The sequence below is a fragment of the Corvus cornix genome, chromosome 22 (assembly GCF_000738735.6).
Source record: "Corvus cornix cornix isolate S_Up_H32 chromosome 22, ASM73873v5, whole genome shotgun sequence".
In the NCBI taxonomy this organism is placed as follows: domain Eukaryota; kingdom Metazoa; phylum Chordata; class Aves; order Passeriformes; family Corvidae; genus Corvus; species Corvus cornix.
The window spans coordinates 1,830,486-1,847,572 of NC_046351.1; the positions used below are offsets into that span (position 1 = coordinate 1,830,486).

Below are 17,087 nucleotides of genomic sequence, written 5' to 3' on the forward strand. Positions count from 1 at the left end.
CATTCCCTCCTCCCCTGCACTCTGCCCTGACCCCAGGATCCCGGAGGTCTGGGGGCAGCTCGTGCTGGATCCAGCTGTGATTTTTCCCACGTAGGAGGCAGGGAAAGCCTCTCCAGGGCCAAGGGCAGGAGGGATTCCCTCATACCCGGCCCCCGTGGGCCAGAAATTCCCCCTGTGCCCTGCCAGGGTCAGGCACCGAGCCTGGGTCTGGCTGGCGGCTGTGGAGCATCCTGCTGTGACCGGAGGGGCTTTCCCTGGCACCCAAACAGCTCACGCTGCCCCTCCTTGTGGGACACCGGGGAAAAGGGGCCCATTGTTTATCTGAAACCCGCCCTCTCCTCTTCCTGGCTGCTCTTTAATGTCACGAGGCCTCCTGGCAGCCCTTATCTGCTGTCACATCTCAGCCCCGACCGGAGCAGAGCGTCCCCTTTGCTCTTGCAAAAGTGCTGAGCAAAACCTGAGCTGCTGCATCACCTGCGTGGGGTGGTGATGGCTCAGAGAGCTGCTGGGGCTCCCACCTGCTCCCCACCTCGGGCTCTGAGCTCCAAACAAAGCTCCGGAGGTTCTCGCGGTGACGGCACCGCAGCCTGTGACCTCCCGGAGCTGCGAGGGGCCGCGGCCGGGACTCTCCAGGGCCCGGGAAGGAGCTCACGGGAAGCTCGGGCAGGACCCTGCATCCCGCATTCCAGCCGGGATGAGATGTTGGAATGCATCAGGCTGCTGCTGGAGGGTCCCCGGTGTCCCCTGCCACCCTCCGAGGACCCAAACCAAGCTGAGAGCAAGGACGGTCCCAATGTCCCGCACTGGGGTCGCCGCCAGCCGGGACACAGAGCCACAAGCACCTCCATCCCCCGATTCCACCGCGGCAGGAAGGGCAGCTCCTCTCTTCGGGGTCTCAGCCCAACCCCCTCAGCGCTGGGGGTCCCGGTGAAGGTGGCACCAGGGAAGGAGCCTCGGGGGGAGCCGCTCCCGCTGCGCCCGCAGCCTTCGCCGGGCGCCTTTCATCCGGAGGGTTTCAAAGCGCTTGGAAAACCCCTCGAGAGAGCAGCCCCTGCCACGCGGGACGGGGGTGAGAGCGAGACGCGGCACCCCCGACTCCCAGGGGTGCCGGAGCTGTCACTGATGTTCGCCGAGCCTCCGGAGAGGCGCGGATGAAAGGAGCCGGGGGAGGCAGAGCCTCTGCGGGGCTGCAGGCGCCGGCCCCGGCCCTCGCCCCGCGTGTGGGGCCGGGGCTTTTCCTGACCTACTTTCCTACCTGCCCTGGCACCGGTTGTGCCCGGCCCATCGGGGAAGGGGAAGCCCCGGGGCAGCCGCGGGTGCGGCAAAGGGGGGAGGCACCGGAGGGATGCCGGACTTGGGGTCCCCCAACACCAAATCCAACCCCTCGGGTGCATCCCCAAAGCGGGTGCCCCATCCCGGCGTGACCAACTCCCGGCACAGGGTGACATCCCTGTGCCAGCCATCCCAAATCACCCCGGCTGGCTCCCAGGGCTGAGGACCGTGAGTCACTGGGATCACGGAGCCGGGAAGGGAGCAGGGGCCCGGCCGGGGAGCCGAGGTCGCGGTGCCACAGTCCCCTCTCCCTGCCGCAACAATACGGCGTTTCATCCGTGGCTTGGTCCGTTTTCAAGCTCATTTCCCAAAGGATTAAATCATCCCACTCGGCCCTTATCTGAGCACCCGCCGGAGGAAGAGGAGTGCCCGCTGACACCCACACGTGCGCGGCCGCCTGAGCCCGGAGCGCCCGATGGGGAAACTGAGGCAAGAGGCAAGCGCTGGGCTCGGGGAGCTCGGCATCCCTCTGATCCCACAGGTTTCCCAGCGCTGCCGTTGTCTCCTGCCCACCCCCCAATCGCCGGTCCCCTCCTCCCCCGGCCCCCCCGGCTGTAATTTATCAGCCTCATCAGCGGGAATGTTCTCCTGATGGGAGCCCTGATGCTTCTCTGCCAAGATTAATGATGTCCCAGCGGAGGTGGGCGGGAGGCCGGCAGCTGCTTTGGTCACCATTAAGTGACACCCGGGGACTTGGGCCGGCACCGTGCTCTCCCCGCAGCCCTTCGCCGCCTCCCGTCCCAGCCGCAGCCTTTCCCTCCCCGCCGGGGCCCAGTCCAACCCGATTTTCCAGCTGGGTGGATCGGATTGGAGGCGCACGAGGTCGGCTCATGAGTCAATGCCGCGGCCCCGATCCGGAGCTGGAGCTGGAGAGGGATGTGGAGCCACAGGGAGGGCGGCTGGCCGGGCTCACCCCGCTCCCTGCTCCCCAAACGACTTCTTGTTTCTCCCAGGCAAAATTTCTGGGAGGAAAAAAATCCATTCCCAGTTGTAAAACATCTGTCCGGGGCAGGAGGGGCTGTGGGGATGCCAGAGCGTCTCCCCAGCTCGCTGGAGCTGATGGGAAAAGCTGGAAGCAGAGGGATGTACTCGGGTGCAATTAAGCCTCAAGATTTTGTGCTAATTAAAGATCCCCCTCGCTGAAAGTTGGGGGGGGGGGGGGAGAACTTCAATCCCCCAGCACCACAACCGGGGTCTGGTGGGTGCCCGAATTTCCCCTGGCTGAGGGATTTCCCGTGGATCGAGAGCCTGCGGCGAGCGCTGCCGCCTCGGGATGCGACGGCGGCTGTGACATTTCAGAGACCACAAATTATTATCTTGCATCTCCCCAAAACACAAGCAAGGCTTGTAATGCTCCTGGCTGCGAGGGAAGTGGGCCGAGTGGCAGGAAGAGCCGTGGGGACACCCTAAATGTCCCCACCTTCGGTCCTGGTGCTCAGTGACAATTCAGTGGCACTGCCAAAAACTGAGGTCAGTCAGACTCCAGAGGAGAAACTGAGGCTCTGAGTTATTTGCCCGAGTTCACACAGAGCCGGCCCGGGATTGAGCAGAAATCCTCACGGGGAAGGATCAGGGTGGTTTTTTTCCCCTGATGAAACAACTTTTTTGCTCAAGAGCCGCCCTGCAGAAACACCTCGGCCATAAACAACTCATTTCCACATTGCCATGAGCCACAGGGGGACGCGTCCAGATCCTGCAGCCCTTCCAGCACCCGAGCTGTGCCCATCGGTGCCATCCCAGCCGGGACATCCGCACGGCAGGGTGGGCACTGGAGCCACCGTGGAAATGTCCTCGCTCCCTCTGAGCGGCCAGGCAAGGAGGGAGAAGAAACACCCATTTCTTTTCCCCACTCGCCGCCGCCCCTCGCGGTTTAAATTCCCTGGGATCTTTTCCAGGAGCAGGGACAGGCGACGCGGGCAGGTCCTGGTTTAGTGCCCTCTTCTGGAGGCTCCGGCCGGGCTCCTGCCATCCCGCCTGGCACTGTCACCTCCCCCGGCTCGGCCACGCTCGGCCCGGGGACCTTGCCTGGTCCGGCCTCCAAAACACATCCCGTGCCAGGAGGGAATTTCTTCTGGGAGCCGAGAAGAAACGCTCTGGTGGGGCTCAGCTGTGCCCGAGGGAGGGATGCCCGGCACAGGGATGCAGCGCTGGAGGCTGGATGCATCCCGAGGCTGGGATGGGCCAGCGCCGCTCCCTGCGCCCGGTCAGGACATGTCCCCTCTCCGGGGCTGGTGATGTCGGGTGTCCCCATCCTTGGTGAGACAGAGATGTTGCTGTCACCAGAGGTGGGACAGAGTAAAAGCAGCAAGGAGGGGTTCATTTGAGGTCAGAGAAGATGGGAAATTTCGAGCAGGGATGCGAACTGTGCCTGCGGCATCGCCGGGAGAACCCGCCCTGCTTCTGCTGCAGGAGAGGAGCAAGGCTGAGCCACCGAGGAGAGGGCTGGGTTCTCATCCAGGATCCTTTGGGATTGGGGTCACTCCCTCCTTGTCCCCACCTTCTGCCGAAGGTGTCTGCTCCTCTCCCCCGTGCGCTGCCTTTGCACCGCAGGGCTCAGCCATGCAGGGCTGGATGCACCAGCGGATCCATCCCACTGCCTTGGGGACGGATTTATTTAAAACCCTTGAGACGCCAAAATCTCATCCTTTGGCTGCTTTTAGGGCTCATTCCTTGGGAATAAAGATGATGGGCTCTCGGTGTCTAATGCAGCAGCACTGCCTGGACAGGCCGAGGATGTGATGCAGCAGGGAAATGGTTAAAAATAACCTTTAACCAGCTCCTTCAACAGCAGCCCCCGCCAGACCCCGCAGCTGCCTGACAAACGATGCCTGAGCATCGGATGCTGCGGAAAAATATCCGCTGGGTCTTTCCCAGGAAGAGTGGGAAGGGCTGGGAAACTCGGATGGGCTGGAGACAGCCCCGGCTGGGGAATGCCCGGCCACCCCACGCCTTGGGGACAGGGGGTGGTGGGGGACCTTCCACAGGGTGGCTGAACCCCTTTGGGGGTGCAATTTGGGGGGCTGCAGCCACATATCCTGCTAATGAGAGGGTTTATCCGGATAAAGCTCCTTGCTGGGTGTCTCAGCGTCTCTTCCCAGCTCCAGGATGCTGCGATGGGAATGTGGGGACAGCACGGAGCCCCCTCCTCCGAGCAGGAATGAGGGGCCGGCTCCGCTGGCGGGGGGGGGGGGGGGTGTGACATCAGCGGTGTCATTAAGAAGTGGAGCTAATGAGCCAGAAAACAGAGCCACGGGCAGGGAGAACCCGCAGGGAGACTCGCGGCAGCCGCATCCCACTCCGGCCCCAGGATGAGCACCACGGCCCCGTGCCGGGGGTGGGGGGGGTCGGGGTCTGTCCCAGAGCCCCCCCCGGAGCCAGCCCCCCGCTCTGGGCTGCGCGGTGTGGGTTAAGAGGCACGGCGTGAGTCAGGCAGAGCAGCCCAGACGCACCGACCTGACCTGCCCGTCGAGCCCTGCTCATGTGGTCCCAGCTGGGAAAGTTTTGAAATTTCCCTTGTGGAGGCCGCGTGAGCCGCAGAGCCCCGTGTTCCAGCAGGGCAGGGAGGAGCCCACGCTTGGCACCGGGCAGGACGGATCCCTGCCCACCCCGGGGTCCTGCAGGCTGCCCCAGGATGAAGCAGCAGCAACCGTGCCCCGGTGTCTCGGGGGTCTCGGCTGCTCCATCCCTGCCGTGCAGGATTTTGGGAGGAGGCAGTGGAAGGGAGTTGGGGAGCTGGGAGTTGGCGGGCGTTGTGTCAGCCCGGTTTGAGCAATCCCTTGCTAAACCTTCTCCACGGCTGATCCTTATCCGCCTGCTCCGAGGTGCCGGTGATGCAACTCCCGCGGCCCGGGCTGGGGGGGATGTGCCAGCGAGGGCTGCATTTCACAGCCCACATCTCTCCCTGCTTGCCATCCCGCTAGCCAGGCTGTTACCAGACCTTTTCCAAGAGTTTCTGCTGCCTGGCAAGGCTTCAACACCTCATCCGTGTCCCCTGTAAGGATCCCTTTGCACCAGAGCATCCCCAGCCTGCCGGAACAGGCGGTGTTATCCACACCCCCTGGAAAAGCCCCTCGGGGCCGGGATCGGGGGCCCAGCGGGTCCTTACCCAGCGAGTCCTGCTCCTCGGGGCTCAGGGCGATGGACTCGTGCGCCGGCTGCCGGTACAGGCGGAACTGGTAGCGGTGGTAGCCGCTGTAGCGTGGGGGCTTGGGCCGGCTGTAACCTGGGATGCAGAGGAGAAGGGCTGAGCATCCCTCCGAGCAGAAATTCCCACTGGAACCAGGCGCCCATCGCCCTCCTCCAGGCCGGGATCCGCTCTCCCACCCAGCTCCCTGCACTGCGGGCCCTCACATCAGGAACAGCTCAGGAGTTCCATGCGCAGAGCGGCCACTCTGCCCACCCAAAACCAGCCCCTCACCACCTCCCGGATCACCCCGACCTCTCCTCCATCCCCCTTCCCATCTCTGCACCCCTTCCTCGCTGGGTGCAGCCTCCCCTGGGCATGGGACCTGCTGGGGGATAACAAACCCCAGACCCCCCAGCCCCCCACCCACTGCATGGCCAGCACCCTTGGGCTGCCCCAGGGGGGCCTTGGGGTGCACACTGTGCTCCAGGCTGGGAGGGAGCAGTGCACAGCTGCCCAGATGTGGGGGCTGCAGCTGGCTCGGGGCATCTCCAGCCGGTGAGGACGGAGAGGACTGGTTGTCCCTGGGAAAGGGACATCCATGGGATGCACAGCACCCGTGATGCACAGCACAGCCACCCCTCGGCCTCCATCGGGGACAGGAGGATGTGACACCACGGGACAAGAGGCTGAAGCTCCTGCAGGACTCGGCCACCTGCAGCAAGGTGAGCCCCCAGCCCCTCTCCCCTGGGGTGTGACCTTCCCGAGCCACATCTGGCCCGTTTTGAACTGAAAGTCTTTGTTCGTGCAACATCACAGGAGTTGTCGGGATTCACCCGCTTTTATCTTGGGTTTTTCTTCTGGGTTTTATCCCTCCCCCCTCTTTTTGCGCTGGTTTGGAGCCTTTCCAACCGCTCGGGAGTTTTTAAACTACTTTTGCCTCTAGAAAAAATAAGAGAAAAAGTGGCTCCTGTTTCAGACAGCTGAGCCCTGGGGAGCTCCTCGTGTCCCCCCCTCGTGTTCCCACCTCGTGTCCCTCCCTTGTGTCCCCCCCCTCGTGTCCTGCTGTGCCCGTCCCAGCCAGCACTGGCCACCTCCTTGTCCCATCCCCTCATTCGGGGTCTGCACTCACTTGTCAGGACCTTCCCTCTGATCTTCCCAGCCCTCAGGTCCGAGCCCTGAAAGGACAAAAAGAGGGAGGTGAGATGGAACTGGGACTCTCCAGAGAAACCCATGTGGGGATGGACCTCTCCTGCCCCCCCAGCTCTCCCCAGGGATTTGTTTTCCAACATTTTGTGTGTTTTCGTTGTAAAGATCATTCTGGAGCCACTTCTCTGGGACAGGTGGGAAGGAAGGTGTCGGGAATTTTCTTTGGCTGTTTGGGATTTAGGGGCTCGATCCACAGTGCCCTGGCACGCAGGTGATGCTGCTGTCACCTGCACACTGAGACCAGCAATGGGCTGGAGATCCAGGCCAGGGATCCAGGCTGTGGCACACCGGGAAAGCCACAATAACTCATTAAAAGCCTCGGTGCTGCTGGGCACACCGAAATTTGGGAGATCTGGCCCATTCCAGGTGGGATTGTGGTGATTTCCACCAGCACTCCCATGGCAAAGCTTTGGCTTCGCTTTCAACAGAAACTCCTGCTCACAGAGCGAGTCCCGCTGGAGGCTTGGCTCTCCATCCCCATCCCAGGATGCTTCCCGGCAGCAGGGAGGCTTTCCCGGGACACTGAGCATCCTGTGGGGACTGGATCGATGACAAAGGGACAACAGCGAGAGCTGCATCCACATCCCGGTCCCTCACATCCCACCTCACCCCTGACCTGCTGTGCTATTCCCGGCCATTCCCAACCTCCCAGCGCTGCTGCCAGCGCTCATAAATCCTCTCCTACGACACCCGTTATTCCAGTCCTGCCCACACACGTTCCGCTGCCAGGACTCCTCCGTCCTAACCTGCCCTGGGAGTTATTATCCCGAAAAAAGATGCCTCAGATAAGTCCCAGCAAAAGTGCATGTGGAGAACAGGGTTCGGTGCCTCGGCTCCCCGGGATCAAAGCTTCCCTTTCCCTCCAAAGGAACCTGCTCTGCTCTGAGTCACAGCCGGTGACAGCCTCCTGCCAGCTGCCCCTGGCACACCAAAGGTCACCGGCGAGCCAAGAGCCCGCTCAGATCCTGGGATATCGGCTGCCCACCGCTGGCTCGCCACCTTGGCAGCCGGAGCCGAAAATATCCCGATGGCGGGGGAGGGGGGGGTGATGAGTAAGGTTTTGGGCAGGTTCGGGTGCCTGGGATGGCAGCGGGAGGGGAAGGCGGAGCGCAGGGTGTGAGGGGAGAAGCACCGGGGGGTGCTGGAGGGGCCGTGGGGCTGTGTCGGCTGCCGCGTCCCTGCCCAGATGTGCAAACCCGCGCCATCCAGATGTGCGCGCCCGCCCCAGATGCGCTCACCCGCTCCGTGCAGATGCTCGGCAGCGCCCATCCAGATGTGCGCCGCCAGCCCACCCACACGGGCTCGCGCCTCCCCCCGCCCAGATGTGCACGTGTGCCCGGGCCCTCCAGCTGTGCCTGCTCCCCCAGATGTGCCGCTGCCTGGCCGGGGGGAAGCTGCCGGCGCATCCCGAGCTCATCCCGAGCTCTCGGCGCGGCCGGGCCGGGCCGGCTGCCAGCCCCAGCTCTTCAAAGGCAGGGACTGCGGGTTTCTCTCTGCTCCTGGCAGGAACGCTCCCGTGCGGGGACCGCGCTGCTATTCCTGGCTTTGCCAGGGGCTTATCGGGAGAGGCCGGGCCTCCTCCCTGCTTCCCTGCCCGCTGCTGTGGGCTGCCTGCTCGCCCCGAGATGCTGCGGGTTCCTCGCTAGCCCCGGGCATGGGAGAGTCAAAGGATAAAGTTCCTTTTTAAGAGGCGAGAACAGGAAGAGGGCGGGAGGGAGAAAGTCGGGATGAGCGCTCCAAACCCTGCCTTTTTTTTTTGCTCTCTGATAGTAAACAGCCATCCTGGGAGCAAGGAGCGAGCTCTGGGCACGGCTGCCGGGATACAGGAGGGGTTGGAGGGGTCGGGTGTGACACCCTGCTCGCTCCTGCGGCATTTTCTCCTTGGTTTTTTTTGTCGTTTATAGGAGGAACAACCCCCCCTCCAGCCCCTTTCCCCTTTGCTGACACGCCGGTGAGGGCGAGGGGAGCATCACACTCCGGCAGCTCCCAGAGATCCCTGCCACGAGCGGAGCTAATGGACACTGATGAGCTGCCGCGTTTATTAATGCCCTTTTATGAGAGCATTAATAGTTCCTAATGACACCATTTGAGCTTCCCAGCCTTTTATCTCCTCTTTCTCTCTTTCCCCTGCCGAGGACACAGTGTAGGAGGTGGAATTAGATATTCCCACCCTCCGGTCTGTGCCGGGTGGTGCCGAGAGCTGGCGGGGCACGGGATGCTCGTGCAGAGACCTGGGCGGCCTGAAAAATCTGTGCCACGCAGTTCGAGTGCCAGGAGCTCCTCTCCGTGATCTTTTCCGCGGCCAAAGGAATGGGGAATTTTATCCCTCTCATTCCTGGTGCCCTGGACACCGAGCGAGGCTCCTTGGGAGCTCCCGGCTGGCCCTCGGTGCTGCCTGCACGTCGCAGCGCAGGGTGGGGGGAATAAATAAATAAACACAAATAAATTAAAGGCAGTGAGTCACGTTGTGTTTTCCCTCTTGATCTTTCTGTTTTCTTTTCACCCCCTTCCCTTTCTTCCCCCTCTCCAGAACGTGTCTGATCCCATCGGAGAGGAGGGGAAAGGGATTGGGTGGCGAGCTCTCGCCAGCGATTCGCCCGGGCGAGGACGGAGGGTTATGGAAAGTGGGTGTGGGAATCGGCACAATCGCTGGCAGGGGACCAGGACAAACAGATGACGGATGGGACCCAGGGAAGTGCAGCTGAGCAGGGCTGGGCTGCTCCTGCCTGGCCGGGAGCGCGTCCCAACCGGGCCCCGGGGATCCCGGGACACCGGAGGGGGGCTCAGCCAGGTGCGGGGGACTGCATCCCACGGGAAGCCGCCGAGGGGCCGGCCCGGCGTCAGCCAACAATGGTCCGAGGGGGGAAGCTGATCCCAAACACCCGGGGCTCCTCCTGCGCTGCTCCTCACGGCCTGACGGGGCCGAGCGGCTTCAAAGCCGGCCCCGATGGAGCCCAGATTTGTTCTCCTCAATTCCTGTGATCTTTGTAATGAGGTCAGGATGGAGGAATTGGCTCAGGGAGAGCAGGGGAGCATCCCGGGAAGGGCAGAGCCGCTGGGATGGCAACCCGGCTTCCCTGCGAGCAGAGCGGAGGCTGGAGTGGGGAATAAAGGGATGGGATGCTAATTGCAGGTGGATGTGGATCTGTTCCACCGTGTCCTTGCCGAGGAAGGTGAAGGTTTTGGGGTTTCCTCCTCCACACCAAAGCCTGCAGTGGTGGGGAGGACCACTCCTCCCCCAGCTCCCGGAAACACCCAGGCTTGTCCTGCTTTCCCACAAAAAGCATGTGAGCAAGCAGCCGATCCAAGAGAAACTCTCCCTCCAATTATCCCCGAGCGCAGGGAGGCCAGGAGAGAGCAGGGCAGGGCCCGGCCAGCTCCCAGCACTCCCAAATTCTGGCATTTCCCGGCTTGGCCGCCTGTTTGCACAGCAGCTCGCTTCCACCGGGATCCTGGCGCTGGATCTGGGGCATGGGATGCTCCCGAACGGCTCCGGCTCGCCCACGCCGCCCGGACCCTCTCGCTGCCGGCGCGGCTCCAGCCCACCCTCGCTTTGCCCGTCACCGTCACGCCGGGGTTTGGTGCCCGAAGGAGCCTGTCAGCCCCAACCCTGCCAGTCCTTTTGTGATGAGAAATGTCACATCCCGTTATGCCAGCCTTGCGATGCCACTGGGTTGTCGTGGTCGCTCCGTTGGGAAAGAAATTGGGAGAAAGAGGAAAAAACACAGAGGAACACAGAAAGAATTCATGGAAGAGTCAGGGTGGGAAAGTCACCTCTGGCCAGGATGGGAAAGGCCTCCTGGGGAAGGGCCTCTCCCGGCTGCTCTGCTACTCCAAAACGTTTTGACGGCATTCCCAGGGGAGGGAATGACTTAATGCAGGGATGAGACCCCACGGAGGCTGGATCCCATCACACCCCAAATCCAGAGAAATCTCCCCTTCCTGCTGGAAGCAGCCCAGCTTTCCCAACCCCAAACCTCATCCTCAGCCTCCTGCCTGCTCTGGTGCTTCCCCGCAGCCCCAGTTCCTGGATCCTGGGATGACTCAGGGCCCTTGGTTTGTGCTCGGAGCCAGTTTCGCTCCCAGGGCACAGCTGGGGATGTGGCCCAGGCCATCCCGGACCTGAGGAAGGAATAATTCCCAGCATTTCCGAATGATTCCCAGCATTTCCGAATGATTCCCAGCATTTCCCTGCTCCCAAACACCGGCACCCCACATCTCCATCCGAACTTCCTGCCAGATCCTCACTGCCCAGACACTTTGCTTCCCATGCATGTGAAGAGCAGGAGTTAATCCTCTCTCCAGAGCCTCCTGCTCCTCTCACAGGCTCCAGGAATGTCCAGTCCAGCCCTGCAGTCCCCAAGGAGGGGACCTGTCCAACAACACAAGGTGGGATAGGTGGGGTACACGGAATCATCCCACCTCCAGCTGCCAACCCCCTTAGCCAGAGCCAAACCCCTTTATTTTAATTTATTAAATTCTATATTAATGGAATTTCACCACGCCAGGTGATATTTAACTCGTTCCCTGTCCGTCTGTGCCTGAAAAATTGATAAAAGACTGTGATCTGAGCCACATCCAGGCAGGGAAAAAAGGGGAAAAGGTGCTTTTCCTTCTACAGGGAACTTCTTTTCAGGGCACATCCAGAACCTCAGGAAAGCTAAGCCTGGGTGGGTTGGGATCTCACAGCTGATGGATTTGTCTCTTTGGGGAATGACAGAGCCACAAGCACCAGAATGGGGTGATTTTAACCCCAAAATTGTGTCAGGACACCCCGTCCCAGCAGGCACTGACCAACTGACCAACACTGATTCCACACCCTCACCCCAAGAAATTCTCTGAGGCTCATCAGAACCCCTGGGAAAACTTGCTGAGGGTCCCCAAGGAGCAGGAGGGGTCCCACTGCCATCCTTGGGAGGCCCAGGTTGGAGCAAGCCCAGGGATGTCACCGCTCCAACACGGATCTGAAGAGCCTCTCCCACTTTTCCAGGGTCTGAACTCCAAGGATTTACCCCTACAGCCTTTAGGCAGCTCTTGGCACGGCCAGGACATTTTTCTAGCTCACGATAAATGGGGAAGGCGACCATAAAAATATATTAAAAAATAAATATTGGGCACAGTTGTAATTTAAATGCAGCTTTGTCTGATCCACCCTAACGCCGCAGGGGAGGACGTGCCACGGGTTATTAACTGAGCAAAATAAACATAAATCACCTCCGTGCCTGGCTCTTTGCAAGGCTTTTTTTTTAATCTAGAGACAAAACCCTGCACTCCATAACCTGAACCATCCCTGGCAGGGACCTTCCCGGACTGCTGCCTCCCTCCTGGCAGCCCAGGGATGGCATTCCCAGCGTCAGGATCTCCCGGTGCAAAGAGGGAGGCTCTGCTGGGTGGATTTCCAGCGAGAGACAGATCCCAGCCCAGCTTAGGCGTTGCTGGCGCGGCTGCTGTGCCCATCTGCACCTTTCCTGCAGGATGTAGGTGAGGGGTCCGAGCCAGCGGGGCGGAGGCTGTGATGACACTGGGAGGGTTTTGAAACCTCAGACAAAACATTTGTGTTGAAAAAGGAGAGGGATTTGGTTGGTTTTTCTCATAAAACACCTGCGGGATTGTGGAGGCAGCTGGCGGGGGGAGGAATGGGATGCAGGATGCTGGGCTCGCTTCCCAAAAGTGCAGCCGAGCTGCTGTGGGAGGGCACGGGAGATGCGGCTTTGCCAGGACACTCCTGGCGTGGAGTATCCTGGCATTTGGGAGCCGAGGCTGGTGGCTTTGCCAAGAAACCTCATGGAGGAGCTTCCCTGCTCCCCCTTCCCTCTCCATCCCCGGCAGGGAAGCACCAGGGGCCCGTTGAAGAGAGAAAGTTGAGGAAGATGAAGATCGAATAAAATAAAATGTGATTAAAATTATGGTTGAATAAAAGAAAGATTGAACAAAATGAAGGTGGAACAAAATGAAGGTGGAATAAAATGAAGGTTGAACAATGATGGTTGCACCACGCTGGGGAAAGGGCCATGCACGCTCTTCTTGCGTTGCTCTCTGGACCCCAGGGAGTCGGGGGGTGGCTGCACCCCAAAGCCCCTTTCGGGGAGCGCCGCAATCGCGTCCTGTGCGGTCACACCCCGGCTCCCGGCCCCTGGGCCTCTGCTGTAAAGCCGGGATGATAAATGCTGGATGCGATTGCTAAGAACAACAGGGATGTTGATAGCAAGCCCAGGGGTGTGTTAGGAAGCTGTGTGGATGCCGGGCTCGGCGCTGGCTGCTTTAACAGCCCCGCGCTGTCGCAACTCCGGGCGAGCTCCTGGCGGAGCTGGCTGCTGGATGAATCACCCTGACCCACTGACCCTGTGCTGGCCCCGGCCAGGGGAGGGCTGGGGTGGGATTTGTCTGGTTCAGGATCCGGCCAGGACCCCTCTGGAGCATCCTCCGCCTCCTCAGCGGGATGCTGCTCTGCTGGGGCGGGAAGTGGTGCTGGATCTGGAGGAGGAGGAAGGGATGAGGATGGCTCAGGCACGAGGGGCACAAGGAGAAGGGCAATTTTGCTCCTCGCTGTGACAGGGTGGCACCGCTCAGATGCCACTTGCGACACCCAGACCACGCCTGCCTTTGCTGCTCTGGGCTTTGTCACCAACCTGGTCCTCCCCAGGAGCTCCATCAGCATCTCCCTGCATCCACCCCATGGATCTGGGCTCTCCGGATTCCCGCCCTTCACGCCCAGTTCTGATGGAGCATCCCCAAAATGCTGCAAGAACTCCTGGGAAAGGTGAACTATGAGAGGTTTCCACAAAGCCCCTGAGATTCCAGCACGAGGAACGAGCTGGACCAGGCCAGAAAAAAGGGCTGGGTAGGACTGGAAAGGTCTTTTCCATCCCAGTCCTTGAGAGTGGAAAACTTGCTCGCCCTGCGTGCGTGTAGCTTTAAGATGAGTTTGCTTTTCCAGCAGCAGATTTCCGGAGGATTCTTGGAGAAACACCAAATTTTGCCTAATTCAGTCATTTAAAGGCCCGTAGCCTGAATTCTGTGCGGATGAGAGCGGAGCCTGCACTGGAACCTTCCCTTGGGATGTGTCCCCGAGGAGGCTCTGCCGCTGCGTCGCTTTTGGGGACCGGGATAATTTCCTTCGGTGGCTGGGAAGCGCCGGCACATTCCCAGTGCTGCCACCATCCAGGCTGTGGTCAGCAGCAATAACCACGGCCGTGGGGCATGTGGGCCTCAACTCCTCACATCGGAACCACACATCCCTGTGCGAGGCACGGCCGGGCTGCAATCATGGAATGGGTTGGGTGGGAAGGGATTTAAACCCATCCAGTGCCACCCCTGCCATGCCCAGGGACACCTCCCACTGTCCCAGGGTGCTCCAACCCGGCCTTGGGCACTGCCAGGGATCCAGGGGCAGCCACAGCTCCTCTGGGAATTCCATCCCAGCCCCTCACCACCCTCATTCCTTCCCAAGATCCCATCTAAACCTTTCCTCTTTCAGCTTAAAGCCATTCCCTGTGTCCTGTCCCTCCATCCCTTGTCCCCAGTCCCTCTCCAGCTCTCCTGGCGCCCCTTTAGGCCCTGCAAGGGGCTCTGAGCTCTCCCTGGATCATTCCCTTCTCCAGGTGAGCACCCCCATCTCTCCCAGCCTGGGTCCAGAGGGGCTCCAGTCTTGGATCAGCTCCGTCTGGATTTGCTCCAGCAGCTCCACGTCCTTGTGGTGTTGGGGACCCCGAGCTGCAGGTGGGGTCTCACCAGAGAGGGACAGAGGGGGAAGAATCCCCTCCGTGGACTTTCCAGCTGTGCTGTGGGGGATTTTGGGGGGTTGCACCCAGCCATGGCCACCAACAGACCCCGGTGGGATTTGGGGTCCGACGCTGAGCCCATCCTGCCCACGGATCGCACACGGACACCAAATCCCACCCCACAGCCACGCTGGGGGCGGCTGCCGGGGGTCTGGGGGTGCTCGCACACCGCCGCAAAATCCTCCCCTGCAAAATTCCTCCTCCCTGGGGTGTCTGATCCCGGTCCCAGGCACCTTCCCGGGCGCGGGGGTGGATCAAAGCCTGCGCGTGCCAGCCCTGCTCCCGCCCTGGGCCAACTTGGCTATTTCGGCTTCCCTAATCTGATGGGAGCGGGAGCCTGGGCTTGGGGGGCTCATTTATTCCTCTGGGGTTTTTTTTGGGTGGGTTTTTTGGTTTTTTTTCTCTGCTTTTCCCTTCCTTCCGCTGGCCAAAAATTCTCCCTTTGGCCCCCGATGACGACAGCCCCGGCCGGGAGGGGACCGCGCTGTCCGGCCCCCGCCAGCGCATCCGGGCGGCCGCGGGCTCGGCCTCGCCGTCCCCCAAAAACCCCCCCACGCCGCTTCCTGACGGCTGGAATTGGCAGCGCTCGGAGGGAGAGTCCAGAGCTGCCCTTGGGACGGGAGAAACTCCAGCCGGAAACTGAAGTTTTCCTCACTTTCACCTCCTGCTTGGATTTTTGCTCGGGGAGGGGGTGCTCTGGAAGGACGGGATGCTCAGGAGCGGTTTGCATTGATTTGGATGATGACGAGAAGCCAAATGCACCTTTTTTTTTTTTGTGGAGTTTTTTGGCTGCTGAGCATCCCATGGACCTCAGGTTCTCGGCAGAGCAGCAGAGGAGCTGCTGGCCTCCCCCCACTCCCCCCAAAAACGCAACCCCAGCAGCAAGAGGAGGACGAGGGGTTAAACGGCAGCACTGCTGCTGCTGCTCGCCTGCCAAAGCCGCTCCGGCGGTGCCATGGACTTCCCTTTCTTCCATAAAAGTCCACCGGATCCGGGCTCCCGTGGGATGCTGCAAGGAGGGGGCTGAGACGCCCTACCTGGGGCGCGTGCAAGCGCCGGGGGCTGTTTGTGCAATGCCTCCCCAAAAAAATAAAACCTCCTCGGGAGCCGGGGGCCCTGGCTCGGGCTCCGCAGAGGGAAAACCTAAATTCTAAATTATTTTGGAGACGGTGAAGCGTGGGATGGCCCCGTTCCAGCCGGGCTGGGAAGGGGTGTGGGGAAGAACTGGGAAGGGGGTGGCCGGGCTGGGGCAGCACGTGCTGCTCCTCACGGAGTTCCAGCATCGCTCCAACAGCTCTGCTCCCCTCTGGGATGGGGCTCAGACCCACAGCTCCTTCTCCACGGGGGTGGAAAGGCGCTGGAGAGGCTGGTGGGAAGCAGGAAGAGGAGAAACACAGTGGGTGCCCCCCATGGAGCCTCTTTCTGCTCCATCCTCTTCCCAGAATGTGCTTGGACCTCCCAGCACCCCCAACCAGCCCCCCAACTCCAGCCCTGATTATTTCGGGCCACTTGAGGGTGGTGGTGCAAACAGAAAGACCAAGAGATCTCTTCCCAGCCCTCTTCCCAAACCGAGGGGTCTCCCAGAGCAGCTGTGGCTGCCCCATCCTTGGAAGTGTCCAAGGCCAGCTTGGATGAGGTTTGGAACACCCTGCTCTGCTGGAAGGTGTGGAATGAGATCAGTTTAAAGGTCCCTTCCAACCCAAACCATGATCCTGTGAAGCTGCATTTTCCCAGGAATTTGGATGGAGCAGAAATGTAAAAGCCAACAACAGGAGCTGCTCTTCCCCATGGAGACTCTCAAATTCCCCGCGCGCTGCTCTGAGCTCAAACCCCGCACATTTAGGATTTACACCCCAATTCCCCCCCGGGCTACACCCAGGGGCGCTGCAGCAGGTCCCGGTGTTCGGGTGGGTGTCCCCACAGCAGGATGAGTTGGGGTCCCCCCCTTGACCCCCCCCTGCCTCGCTGGGAGCTCGCCCGAGCCCCGGCTCAGTTACAGCAGCAGACGAGATGTCATCACACCGAGAGCCCGGGCCTTGCATCACAAGTGTCTTGCAACGAGGAAAGCCAAATTTTTTACAGGAGCAGCACACACGCTCTCTCTCTCTCTCTCTCACACACACACAGCCTCGGTAATTAACTTAATAGGTTTCTTACAGAATGCCCCGTGAGTGATGCTCAACATATTCAAGTGTTGACAAGACGGCGCTGAACCCGACGCCTACACAACGGGCAAACGAGGCTCGGAGCGCAGACACACCTTCATTGTCTGAAACTTGTAGTAAAACTCCAAACCCGCCCTTGTGAAACGGGGAGCTGAGCAGATGGGGCTCAGTAACCCTTCAGCTGCCAGGACCTGGTGCGGGACCTGGCAGGACTCAGGTGAGGTGGCGATGGGTGGTGCCCAAGACCCCAAAATTGATTTGTAGGTGGGTTGGGCAAGGTGGAGATCATGGCAGATGTTTCTGTATGTATTTGGGGTGTGTAATTAAGGGTTTTTAGCCCACTGGGATCATCATCCCTGATCCTTGTGGGTCCCTTCCAGCTCTGGGTATTCCATGATTCTGTGATTTGCTGGGCACTGAAATAAATCAGCAACTTCTCCCTCGTCCACAAAAATATTCACCCTTCAGAAATCAGCT

The 17,087-nt window shown here is 60.7% G+C and overlaps 1 protein-coding gene across 1 annotated transcript in view; it reads right to left on the reverse strand.

Annotated features, from left to right (window-relative positions):
- The window catches only part of PEBP4 (phosphatidylethanolamine binding protein 4), a 73,135-nt gene that overhangs the window by 784 nt on the left and 55,264 nt on the right, over nucleotides 1–17,087 (reverse strand). The window contains exons 5-6 of the mRNA XM_039564438.1: nucleotides 6,588–6,633; nucleotides 5,438–5,554 (exon numbers count right to left, since the gene is read on the reverse strand). Coding sequence (XP_039420372.1) covers nucleotides 5,438–5,554; nucleotides 6,588–6,633 — 163 coding nt within the window. The remainder of the gene's footprint in view (nucleotides 1–5,437; nucleotides 5,555–6,587; nucleotides 6,634–17,087) is intronic.